General features: G+C 35.4%; 2 protein-coding genes across 2 annotated transcripts; both read left to right on the plus strand.

Moving 5' to 3' along the window:
• Positions 1–482: 482 nt before the first annotated feature.
• On the plus strand, positions 483–1049 carry LOC130737236 (uncharacterized). The gene has a single exon (XM_057588991.1). The coding sequence runs from the start codon at positions 483–485 to the stop codon at positions 1047–1049; it is 567 nt and encodes a 188-aa protein (XP_057444974.1).
• Positions 1050–9956: 8907 nt separating this feature from the next.
• On the plus strand, positions 9957–12355 carry LOC130740750 (probable NAD(P)H dehydrogenase (quinone) FQR1-like 2). The gene is made up of 2 exons (XM_057593434.1): positions 9957–10808; positions 11886–12355. Exons 1-2 carry the CDS (start codon positions 10249–10251, stop codon positions 12115–12117), a joined length of 792 nt encoding a protein of 263 aa, XP_057449417.1. The 5' UTR covers positions 9957–10248; the 3' UTR covers positions 12118–12355.
• The last annotated feature ends 1035 nt before the right edge of the window (positions 12356–13390 follow it).

Here is a 13390-nt window from a genome sequence, read left to right on the forward strand (position 1 = left end):
AATCGAGATTACAATTTCGCAATGTCACCAGAAAAAAATGAGCTAACTCAACTTAATTCACTTTCTTTAGAGTTCCTAGGTGAGTAAGCTAGAGTGAGCTACTCGAGCTAGACTTATTTTTACAAGCCTAATGTATCATATATACTACAAATAAGGTCTAGGGCAGCTGGTAAATAATTTAGCTTTTAAGTTTTAAGTATCTAATTTAAGATTTAATTTCTGGGTGATGTGTATGAAAATAAATTTGTTAGTTATATATATCCACTTAATGTGATATAAAGTCTTGATGAGATTAATCTCATTATTGCTGATAAAAAAATGTTTCATCCCTACTAAATGTGTGGGATACTTTAGTGCAATAAAAAAATTATTATATACTAGTGCAAGTTATCCTGCAATAAATGGAGAATTTTTTTACGATTGAATGAAGATGTACTAGTTCTATATATGTGCATGTTGCAGCCGTGATCCAGCGATGTTCCATGCTAGTTGTTGCGCCGATATCAGAGGTGACGGTGGTGCCTAAACCAGCCCTGTTGTTGCAGGCAACTTGGGCCCAACCACCTTATGGTATCTACAAGCTGAATTTTGATGCAGCTGTGGCTACAACAGGAGAGGTGGGTTTTGGTTTGATTGTGAGGAATATGTTGGGTGGGGTCCTTGCTTCTGCAGCACAATATCTTCTCCATGCAGCTTCAGCGATTCTTGGGGAGGCTTTAGCCTTCCGTTGGTCTATGCAGCTTGCCATTCAGATGGAGTTTCGTCGGGTTCTTTTTGAGACAAATTGTTTGCAGCTGTTCCAGCTTTGGAATAAACCTCCAGATGGTCGATCGTATTTATCTAGTATTGTTGGTGATTGCTTTATGTTATCTCGTTCTTTTGATTATGTTGACTTGTCTTTTGTTCGCCGTGGGGGCAATTCTGTTGCTGATTTCTTAGCTGGTACCGCTTCCAAGTATACTGATATGGTTTGGTTGGAAGAGGTACCTATGAAGGCCATAACTTTGGTTCATAAAGATGTAATGGCTTCTATACCTGCTTTTGATTAATGAATTTGTAGTTTCCTTTAAAAAAAAATATATGTGAATTAATGTGAACTAAAATATGTTACGGTTCCATATCACTTCAATTTAGATGTAAAATATTTGGCGTATCTTAGTAAAATAGTGACGACCTTAATTAGATCTATCTAGTTATGTGGGCTTTTCAGTTAATTATATCCTTTATCTGATCATGAGCTTTAGTTTCACATTTGTGGCTTTAAAAGCCTAACATAACTAAGGACCATATTTAGCACAAAAAAAGGCCAATTGTGAAGTTCTTTAATTACAAGAACCCAAAAGAAAGAAAAAGCAACAACCGCTACAGTTACAGAACAAGTCATGTAGGACTTTTCTTGTGTTTGATGCAACGAATGGGGGCACAATGTGGACACCTTATGCGGGCTTTTAAGGAAACACGTGAAGGCGAGACTTTGGAACAGAGAGGGAAAGCCCCCATAGGGAAATATATACATAGGTGCGATAAGACAATGGATATTGGAGGATAAGGTCGCACGTATTGTCTAACCTAAACAATGCAAGCTAGTGAATGGGGTGATTGGTGAAGGCCAAAGACAATGTTACTAAATTTTGTAAAAATACAAAGCAACTAATTAAAGCATAGCTAACATGTCAATCGCTTGTGTTTATAAAGTTCCAAACATGATGACTCAACGATGCATTTGGATTTATAAAACGAATTATTCGTGGATATGTGTGTGTATGTATATATTGACACATGTATGTTAATTAATTTGTTTTTTTATGTTCAAAAAGTAACTAACAAGTATGATGAATGAAGGTATTTAGAAGTCTCAGTAAATCTTGGATCATGGTTACCTTTCAATAACCTTGTTATTTAGTGAGTTGGATGATATATTTTTTGGCTAAGTGATCATTGCCGTCATGATACTTGCTTGATTATAAATCCTTTTGGCCGAACAAAATGTTATTAGCCTATTAGGCTATATGGTAATTTAGACCGTACCGATCAGAATATGGGTGATTTAAATAGTAAAGTAGACAATTATAATCATAATTAAAATGAGAGATAAAATGTTGAGATTTAAATAGCTTTGAGCATGTTTGTCACATTCATTTTGCTTTTAAAAGTTTAGTCTCACTTTCCTAAGCACGAAATGTGAAAGCAATAATTTTAAAGGGATGGAGTTAAATATAGTTTGATGTTAAAGCAAATACATGGCCTTCATGATTTGATATAAAGAGTTGTGGAAATTATTTAATCACATCATATGTGGATCAAAATGTTTGTTTCCTTCTCTAGGGGACTGTTTATGTTATTTCTAATTCTTCTCACTAATCGTTATTTTTTCCTCTATGTATTAGGTTGAAATACTCCTTATATTTTTAATTCAATAATATTTGGCTTATAAAAAATATAATAACAACATTTATCTACCAAAAATAATATAATAACAACATTTACCTACTTATTTCTTTTTCTAAAGTGACAAAAACTCACCTTGCATGAGTCAATAATTAATTAAGGATAAGACAACTTAGCTAGAATCTTGATAAACAAAAATTGCTTTTACATTATATGGTCAAATTTTTCATTCCTTTATTAGCAATATAGTAACATGCTCTTCCCAAATCAAAGTTTCAGTTACGTAGAATGAGCCAATATATGCTTCATGTATGGAATTCTCTTTCAAATTCTTGGAAAGGCAGTTTGATTGTTTTCAAAAATAGGTGTTGAGATGAATTAATTAAAATCTAGTATTGACATGTAAATCTACCTCTATATAGTCCTCAACTCTCGAGTAATCTAATCCAATAATTTTTTTTTTTTTTGAGATGTTGAGTAATCTAATCCAATATTGTTTGTAGGTAATATGTCGTCTGTGAGAAATAATATTTATTAGTTTTAATTTGATGTCATGCAAGTGTTCCAAGGTACAAGTTATTACTTATTATTCGGTTAGTTAAAAAAAAGTTATTATTTGGCTGATTTCCTCTTTTTTTGTGTATTGTGACCTTGTACTCATTTTATATTTATCGATAAAAGATATTAGCTTAAGGTTATGTTTGGATTGATGGAGGGGGCTCGAGCAAGATGGAATGGAAGGGATGGAGGAAGGGATCATATGTTTGGTTTATTAAAAAGATGGAGCGGGATGGAATCCAGTGGCACCCATTCCATCAGATACCACTCAATACCCTTAATTTTGCTCCCCCTAATTTGGGGGGAAGGGAGTGGAACAAAAAAGTGCTGAACAATTAAAAGTATAAAATTACCTTCCACTTCCTTCACCGGACAAGAGTCGTATGATACTTTTGTTTCTTTTTTTTGTAAACGTAAAATGATAATAGGGCTCGTGAATTAGCCAGTCCAATAACTTGGGTTGGCATGTCATAAACTGGACTAGGTTAGTATACTGAGAAATAATTAGATCTAAGTCCATTTTTAAAGTTTGGTTTAGCATTGACAAAAACTTTGCGATTGGGTTTTACGAAAGGGCTGACCAGAACAAACCCAACCTTTATTTTTGAAAAAAAATAATTAACCTTTTTAGACATATTAGTACGTAAAATTAAGAAGAAAAAGTAATAATTTTTAACTATTTTTATTAATGGTTTTTCTTTACTTTAAATTAATATAATAAATGTAATAATTTTATCCTATTCATATAACTTATGTTGAAATACATACTCTTGATTTTTGTTTTGATTTTAACCTTTTATAATTCAAATGTGTATAATATTGGAATTTGTGTTTTTGTTTCAATATTAAGTCAATTCGATGATTTAATCATTCACTAAACCGTGATCTAGAGATTAGTTTCACGAGTATGAAATGTGAGAATATTTTGATTAACACCTAAAATCAATTCGATAATCCAATCATTAACCAAACCATATTGAGTTTGCTTTATGCATGTTGAAATTTTAATATCAAATTGAATGCAGATAAAGTTAAACTCCATCCTGATCTCCATCATTATCATATTTTGTGATCTTATGCAGCAATTAGAAGCCAGTACATCAACTCTCATTAGAGATAAAAGTTTTGGCCGAACCTCCTCCGCCCAAATAGAATTAGAATAGGTGGTGGCGTTCCTCGCTAGATAATCGGCGACATAGACTCCTGCACATAATGGAAAGAGATACAAAATAAAAACTGAAATAAAACAACGATAATTCTAAATGATCGTAGCTAAGTAGGATCCCCCAGATCTAGTTTCTTCCATCACTGGTACAACTAAAGACAATCTATTTCGAAGAATTTGAAAAAGGTCATTGACATTGTGGACGATGTGGAATGAGTTTTGTACAAGGTTCTGGAGATATTGTCGGATGAGATGCTAAGCCAGATGAAGGCGCTAGCAAAGGAGAATATTGTGCCGGAGATAACGCCGACAAACTTAAGACCACCAATAAATATGAATCTTTTCAGATGTGGGACAAGGAAAAATATAAATCTTAAAATTAGCTCTATGATATATCAAAAAAAGGTGATTTAGTAGCATTATTAGCAACAATTCATTCTCGTGTGTAATGGAGAGGGGATTGAGATCGAGTCGTCGTCATTTTCTGTTGTGGGCAGAGCAAAGCTAAATATCTTCATTGTGTTTTATTCAATGTACAAACACGTAGAATGCGTGTAAAAGAGTTTGAAGAAGGGTGTGGACATTGTGGAGAGTATGGAAGGAGTTTTGTACAGGGTTCCAAAAATATTGTCCAATGAGGTGTTAAGCCAAGGAAAATACTCTCTCAAAGATTAGGACGTCGGAGCTTTTGACCACTTAGAGTGTTGTTTGGGTTTCCCACGAGATATGACGCCAGATAAATAAATTCTTTCTTTGACACCACTAGACGATTGTGGGAGGAGCAAAAGCTTGTAGGGAAACGTGTTGGCTTCTTTATCAGCAAGGGCACCCAAGATAATGATTAGAAACCACCGCCTAAAGATCTTTTCGTATTTGGAAGGATATAAAGTTTAGAATTAGCATTATGATATTTCGAAAGAAATTTGAGATAGTAGCATGGCTAGCCCCAATTCATTCACGTGTGCAAAGGAAGGGATATAATGTTGTCGTCGTTTTCTACGGTGGGTCGTACAAAACTAAAGATCTTCATCGTGTTTTTTTTATGTGCAGACACATGACGAAGAGCTTGAGGAAGGGCTTGGGAATTGTGAAGGTGTGGAAGGGGATTTTTACAGGGTTCCGGAGATATTGTTGAAAGAAGGTGCTGAACTAAATAAAAACACTGACCAAAGAAATGATTGTGCTAGAGATAATAGTGGCATATCTCACGACCACCGACAATTTTTCTAGGTTTCATACGAGATATGACACCATGTCGATACAAATAAAGTATTTTTTTAGCATAACTTCCTAGTTGAGTTATATATGTTGTTATAGTGTTTTCAGGTATTTGTTCATGAGGAGATTCTTATGGTGTCCCTCAATGAATGAATGAGATAAGAGAAAGTACTAATAATGTATTGAAGATTAAAGTTCTAAGAAAATTTGTTTTGTTGTCATTTGTCTGTCAATGTCTCTTTTTGCCTTTGATTAAATGTTGAAAACATGCATTTGTTTTAATTTTGCACATCATAGATATGAATGCATAAATTAGAGTCTTTTGTGACGCATTAAAGTTTGAAGATTATAAGATTAGATAACACAGTGTAGTATAGTATTCATTGCAAAAAAGCTAAGAACACAATAGATAGAAAAACATTGAATTGCTCATGGGTTGCAACTTGCAAGCTTTGTATCCTAGGTATTTTTTAAGTCTCAACGGTCGTTGCTGAACTAGTTTTTACATATAACTTGATCTTATTGTGAAGAGTTGCTCGTTTTTTAAATTGACTTGAATTGAATAGGTCACTTACTCACTTTACATGAAAGATCAGATTTTGATGTCCAATATTGTGATTAAATTGTAGATCATGATGGTCAAAATGAAAATGACTTGTAGAATTGGTTGGTCATTTAGTTTGACATCCCTTTTTCAAGGGTTGTTTCGTAAGCATTTCTCTTTCATATGGATATATAATGTGCTCATTTACATTTGAAGCTTGGTATTCAACATTTTTTCCTGTTTCTATATCATATGGATATGGATTTAGCATGGCTTGTATTCATATTTTCATGTTACATTATGATTTTTATTTTACAGTTGATAAAAAGAGAGAGTGCGGTAATATATTTTATCATAACCTAGTATAATTGTCTGTGATGTTTTTTTATCAAGATGAATGACATGTAATAAACATCTTTTTAGCAGCATAGCAAATGGCTTAGTAAACCAAACTATAGCTCTGACAACGTTATATATGTTTCTATGGTGCTTTTAGTCTTCGTTCATGGAGAGATTCTAATGGTGTCCCCTCCATGAATGAATGATATAAACAAAATTACAATGTATTGAATACTGAAGTTCATGTGAGTTACATGTTGACAATGATTGATGGAAAGCCCTAACACAACCTACACAAATCAATGAAGGCTTAAACGTAAATGTAGTGAGGAGAAACGTCTCCTAATAAATATGATGACCTTACATATTCTTTTCTAATATTCAGTAAAAATGCCTTATGTCTTTTTTTGATGGAAATTAGAAAATTCTCTTAGATAATAGTGCTGGAAAAGTATTATGGAATACTTAGTTTTGTGCTTTTCTAATGGAGTTGGACAACAATCACTCAGCTGACACACCATGTGATGTTGTTTGTTCCTATTGGATATACATTTGGACATGGAATGTTCAAGATATACTCCATTGGAAGAGATTCTCCATGTGGTGCAGAAGTGTATGCTAGTGATGGCACAAGATATCCAACTGAAATATAGTTGACACTTGTAGAGCATCATAGTAAGTATATGACTACTATATTCAAGCACCTCGCGGCCAAGTTATGATGATTTTTTCTTAATTTCATTCAATTCGTTGTGGGAGGGGATCTTTATAGGGTTCTACAGATATTTTTGGATGAGGTGTTGAGCTCGATATTGGCTCTCACCAAAGAAATGATTGTGCTAGAGATAACGACCACCGACAATATTGTTGTTTTTTGATGTGGGACGAGGAAGGATATACAGTTTAGAATTAGCTCTATCATATATTGAAAGAAAAGTGGGATAGTAGCATGACTAGCACAAATTATGCCTCGTGTGAAAATGAAAGGATAGAGATCATGTCTTCGTCGTTCTCTATCGTAGGCAGCGTGAAGTTGAAGTTTTGCATCATGCTTTATTTGATGTATATACGGTGGAAGGTCTGGCGAAGAGCTTGAAGAAGGGTGTGAACATTGTGGATGGTGTGGAAGGGTTTTTTTACAGGGTTCCAGAGATATTACCGGATGAGGTGTTGAGCCAGATGAAGGGGCTAGCTAAGGAGAAGACTATGCCGAAGATCACATTGGCGTAACTTATGACCACCAATAATGTTGTTTGTGGTCCCCAGAAGATATGACGTAATCACGGTGCAAATATAGTTTTTATTTGAATCCACTAGGCAGTTGTGGAAGGAGCAACAACTTGTATGGAAACATGCTAGCTTCTTTGTTAGCGCAGGAACCCAAGATGATAATCAAGAAACCACATCGTAAGAATCTTTTTAGATGTGGGACGAGAGATGATATAAATCTAGAATTAACTTTATGATATATTGAAAGGAAGATGAGATAATAGCATGACTAACACCAATTTCTTCTCGTATGCAAGGGAGGGAGTAGAGATTGTGTCGTCTTCGTTTTCGACCGTGGGCGGCGCAAAACTGAAGATCTTCATCATATTTTATTCAATGTAAAAACACGTGGAAGACCTGACGAAGAGTTTGAAAATGGTGTGGACATTATAAAGGGCATAGAAGGGTTTTTGTACATGGTTCCGAAGATGTTTTTGGATGAAGTGTGGAGCCAAATGAAGGCGCTGGCCAAAGAGAATACAGTGTCGGAGACAATGACCACATAGCTTACGACTACAAATATTGTTGTTTGGCTCCCCACGAGATATGACGGTGCAAATAAATTATTTCTTTGAATCTACTAATCAGTCGTGGAAGGAGAAAAAGCTTGTAGGGAAACTTGTTAGCTTCTTTGTCAGCACATGCACCTAAAGCAACGATAAAGAAACCCCGTGTAAGGATCCTTTCAGGCGTGGGACGAAGGAAGATATAAAGTCTAGAATTAGCTTTATGATATATCGAAAGAATGACGAGATAGTAGCATGACTAGTACCAAATCCTTTTTGTTATGGTTCCACTGTTGTTTGTGTCAATCATATTGACTAATTCTTCCAGGCCACCAATTTCTTCCTCAGATAGCCTCTCAGCAATAACCTAGAATTAAGCAAGATTTAACGTTGTAAATGTTGTAGTAACATTTGACATGAAGAAGACTAGAAAATGGACCACTTTCAACTTTCTGTTTCCATAAAGAAGGAATAGTAAATCCCATCTCAAAAACTTCATGAAGCTAGGCTAAGGTTGCAAAGGGACTCATTTCACTAAATCTAATGATTCCTGTTAAAAAGAATGTACAGGAAATTCATTAAATATGAAAATAATGGCCTTGGGGTGGATCTTGAAATAAAAGCTTTCGATTTGCTTAGCCAAGGTTGAAATAAAAAATGTGCATAATAGCTTTTTCATTGTGATAGGAAGACAAAAACTGAGTATTCATGAAAGCAAACTTGATCTTCCATGCTCAGCATATTAGCCTTACACGTAATGCCATCTTCTTCAATTTATTCATAGCAGAGAATTGCTTTAGACGTGATAAGACCGCAGAATCAAGAGGTTTATCAGGTGCAAAGTTGTCATCAACAAAAGAGGAGTAAACAAATCCAGTCTCTCAATAATTAAAGCCTAGAATCAATCACCTGTGAATTCCCCCTTACTGTAACAGTCAAAGATAAACCCCACATTCAAAGATTGAAGAAACTTATGCTCCAAACCATACATTATCCAATCTAATCTGGATTTCAAGAAAAACACCAAAACGGACACAGATACATGATTCAAGTCAACATTGAAATGGAAACCCTTACACACAAAAAAACAAAAAGAATCAGCAAGCAAACTCACCGTGTCGGTGCTCTACTGGTGAAGCTATAGTCTGAGCAACCAGGTTCTCGAGAGGCAAAGCGACGTCTACGTCCCCGATCCCACCGAAGACCTTCGAGTAATCAAGCTTCGAGCGTCGAATGTGCAACATAATGCACCAGGCGGCGACGATAGCGGTAGAGGAACGCCGATGCCCTCCCAGATCTGTTTTTTCTCTTTCATAAAATCAGACTTCCTTCTCCTCAGATCTACAACACGGACTCAGGATGGAGAAGACTTGTGGTGGTGGCGGTGCGATTTGGACAAAGAGAGGGTTGTGGTTTTTTGGGGTTTTTAGGTGAGTGAAGAAGATGATATCGATTTAGAGATTTTGAGAGTGAGAGGTGTGGTGAGTGGCGACCGGATTCAGGGGAAACAAAGGTAGTGGGGGCGGTGGTGCAAGCTCAGAGGAGGTGGTGGCCAGCGGTTGTAGGAGAAGGAGAAACTCATAGAAAAACATCAATATGCAGTTATTGGATTGTCAGTCTGTTGCTCATTGTGTACATATATTTAGGATTAAAATGAAAATAGGAAAACCTAGAGGGCCTATACGTGTTTATAAAACGTTGGGAGTATTTATGTGAGACTATAAATGACATAATACTAGATATTGTATTAGAATAAGGATGAGGACTAAACTCTTATTATTTTTCAAAACCAATCTAGACCATTCAATTAAACTATGAATAAATCTATGACCAGAATTAAAGGTGTACCCCATGCAGCTGCTGGACGGTAGCACTCACCTTTAATTATTTACACTTTAAATAATAAACTGAATTGTTTCAAACTCTCACGGTTTAAAAGGGTATCAGAGCAACATAAAATAAAAAATAAAAAAAAAATCAATCAAGTGAGGTTGTAGTCCTTCTCCATGTCGTATGACAGCAGGGGCGGAAGAAACGCACGCGTTAACCTACTCATAGTCGTCGTTTCGATTGGGTCTATCCTTCATTCGAATGCCACAGCGCAGCGAGGCGACGATGGTGACGTCACCAATCATTCGAATGTCTCCATATGAAACAAGTCTTTTTTTGAAGTCTCAGCTCTGAAAATTCAGTTGCTAAAATTCTGATTTCGTTTCCCAATTCACTCACTTTCCCAATTGCTTTCGCCTTTATCGTTCTTGATGGGTAAAGGAGGAGGTTGTGTTCCCAGCAAGAAAAAGGGACCGCTAGTCGCTCAAGATTCACCGCCTGAGGCCACTCAAGGACTCAGGGAGGCTGTGATTGAAACTGAGCAGCAAAACACCCACCCCGATGAGCCAACTAGAGTCGCATCATCGTTATCCGCTGCTGTGGGCAGCACGAAGCTGAAGATCTTCATCGTGTTCTACTCGATGTACGGGCACGTTGAAGGACTGGCGAAAAGTTTGAAGAAGGGTGTGGATATTGTGGACGGTGTCGAAGGGGTTTTGTATAGGGTTCCGGAAATATTGTCGGATGAAGTGCTGAGCCAGATGAAGGCGCCGCCCAAGGATGAGACCGTGCCGGAGATTACGGCTGCAGAACTTACTGCGGCTGACGGGGTGTTGTTTGGCTTTCCCACAAGGTATGGTGCCATGGCGGCGCAAATGAAAGCTTTCTTCGATTCCACTGGGCAGTTGTGGAAGGAGCAAAAGCTCGCAGGAAAGCCCGCTGGTTTCTTTGTCAGCACGGGCACCCAAGGCGGCGGTCAAGAAACCACAGCGTAAGGATTTGCATTTTAAAGAATCTTTTTTCTTTCTACAATGTGGAGTTTGTTTTGTTGTCATTTGTCGTCAATGTCTCTGCCTTTGATTAAATGTTGCATTTGTTTTAATTTTGCACATCATAGATATGAAGGCATAAATTGGAATCTTCTATGACGCATCTGAAGATTATAAGATTAAACAACACAGCGAAGTATAACATTCATTGGACAAAATCTAAGAACACAATAAATAGATAGAAGAACTTTGAATTACTGAGTTGCAACTCGCAAGCTTTGTATCCTAGGTATTTTTGAAGTCTCAATAGTCAGTGTTGAACTAGTTCTTCTGATCATTTAGTATAACATCACCTTTTCAAGTGTTATATATGTTTCTAATGGTGTCCTTCCACGAATGAATGAGATAAAAGAAAGTTCCAATGTATTGAAGACTAAAGTTTATGTGAGCTACATGTTATTTATGATTCATATTAGCATGAGATTACCACCATATTGGATTATAATGTGTGGGTGATATGAAGAATTGGTTACACAGTTCAGGGTAATAGACAAGCTTAGTATGGGATAACCACAGTGGGGCATCTTTTTTTTTTTCTTTTACTTAAGTTTTCAACATTTGTTCATAGGGTGGTCTTTTATGCTGATAAGATAGTGGAAACACTTCTGGTCGGTGAAATAAGCTTCAATTGAATATGTAATTTATGGAAGTGTATGTCTGCAAACTGAGCAAACTGAAATTCAGATTTGGCTACTCTTTGCTTCTCTGAAGTGAGGGGTCTAACTTTAATTGAAGACTAAATAACAAACTGTCACCATTAGTTAGAAAATCAATGAAGTGAATTTAGACAACTTCATAGCTACATGCGTTTCAACAGTTCAACCAAAGGCTGGGTCCATTTTTCTCTAAAGTCCTCACTCTAAAGGGTCAAATAAATATGATGACCATCACATATTCTTCTCTGATATTATTCGGTAGAAATATTTATGTCTTTTCTTGGTGGAAATTAGAGCGGTCTCTTAAATAATAGTGTTGTAATAGTATTATGTAATACTTAGGTTTGAGTTTTTTTAATGCAGTTGGACAGCAATCACTCAGCTGGCACACCATGGGATGTTGTTTGTTCCTATTGGATATACATTTGGACCTGGAATGTTCAAGATGGACTCCATTAGAGGGGGTTCTCCATATGGTGCAGGAGTGTATGCTGGTGATGGCACAAGAGAGCCAACTGAAACAGAGCTGACACTTGCAGAGCATCAGGGAAAGTATATGGCTACTATAGTCAAGCGGCTCGCAGCCAAGTCATGATAATGTTTTCTTGATTTCATTCAATTCTTTGTGGATCATTGTATTCTTTTTTCCGTTCTTTTGTGTTCTTGACAAATTGGTTTTGGCATTTTTTCATTGCATTGTGACGAGGAAAGTAAGCTTTGTTCCCCTATCAATTATGTTGGGATGAGATTCCCTTGTTGTAGATTCTGCATTGTCCTGGAAGGTGTGTGGCTGTTCATAAATTTATGTCAAATAATTGTGTGAAGTTTGCATATCTTCATGTCTATTTCTTTTTTGGGGGGGTGTTTTATAGGCTACGATAATAGAATTGATTTAAACTTTTGTGACGACTTAAGGTAACTCGTGATTAGAACATCAACTTGTACAAAGGAAAGCAACATCCCCCACTAACCTACCCCTAAAAAAGCAAGAAAAGGTAGGAACTAAAATTGAAGACAGTAAAGTAGGAAGAGAAAATTGCACCTGCTTTGAGCTATTGTTAAAGAATAAACAGTTTTCACCAAGGGAGAAACACTTATAACAACCTTGCCTTTATGTTTTATCTACTTCCGAAATGTTTAACCCTTGATCTTATAACAACACACCTTGCCTGCCATCAAATAAGTTTTAATAAACTCTTGCAATTTGAATTTTATAGTTATAATATTTATTTTACTATGACTAAAATGATAGTCAGTACTTAAACAGACATGCTACTTTCATGATGGAAATGAAATGACAATTGTATATTATCCAACAACTAATACATTATGAGTACATGAAGTAGGGTACTAGGGTGAGACAAAAATATAAGTAGATATAAAATAGATATTGGAGAGTAAAAAATGCTTACAAATGAGTGCCACGAAAAATATTTACAATAATTTTTAAAAATATGTTAAACTAATTATATAAAGTTATAAACATAGTAGCTTAAAAGTATGTTTTGAAGTCTTTAAAAAAAATTGTTTAAAGTTTATCTAAAAATATGTTAAAATAATTATAATTTTTTAATCAATAGCCTTTATCCACAGGAATCAATTTTAAATTTACTTATCTCAATGAAAATATTAATTACAAAATTTAAATATGAATTTTTAATAACCCTATTATTAGAATTATCATTTTTTCTAAAATTTTATGGTTAATATTTATATAGGACGATAATTATGTTTGTCAAAATTTATTTTGATTTTATGATTTTTTTTTATTAATTTAATATTAGCCCAAAAAAATCGAAACATTTTAGGAGGGAAGTATTTGTTTGAATGTATTTTAGGAGGGAAGTTGAATGAATATGGTGGCGATA

The sequence above is a fragment of the Lotus japonicus genome, chromosome 2 (genome assembly GCF_012489685.1).
Source record: "Lotus japonicus ecotype B-129 chromosome 2, LjGifu_v1.2".
Lineage (NCBI taxonomy): Eukaryota > Viridiplantae > Streptophyta > Magnoliopsida > Fabales > Fabaceae > Lotus > Lotus japonicus.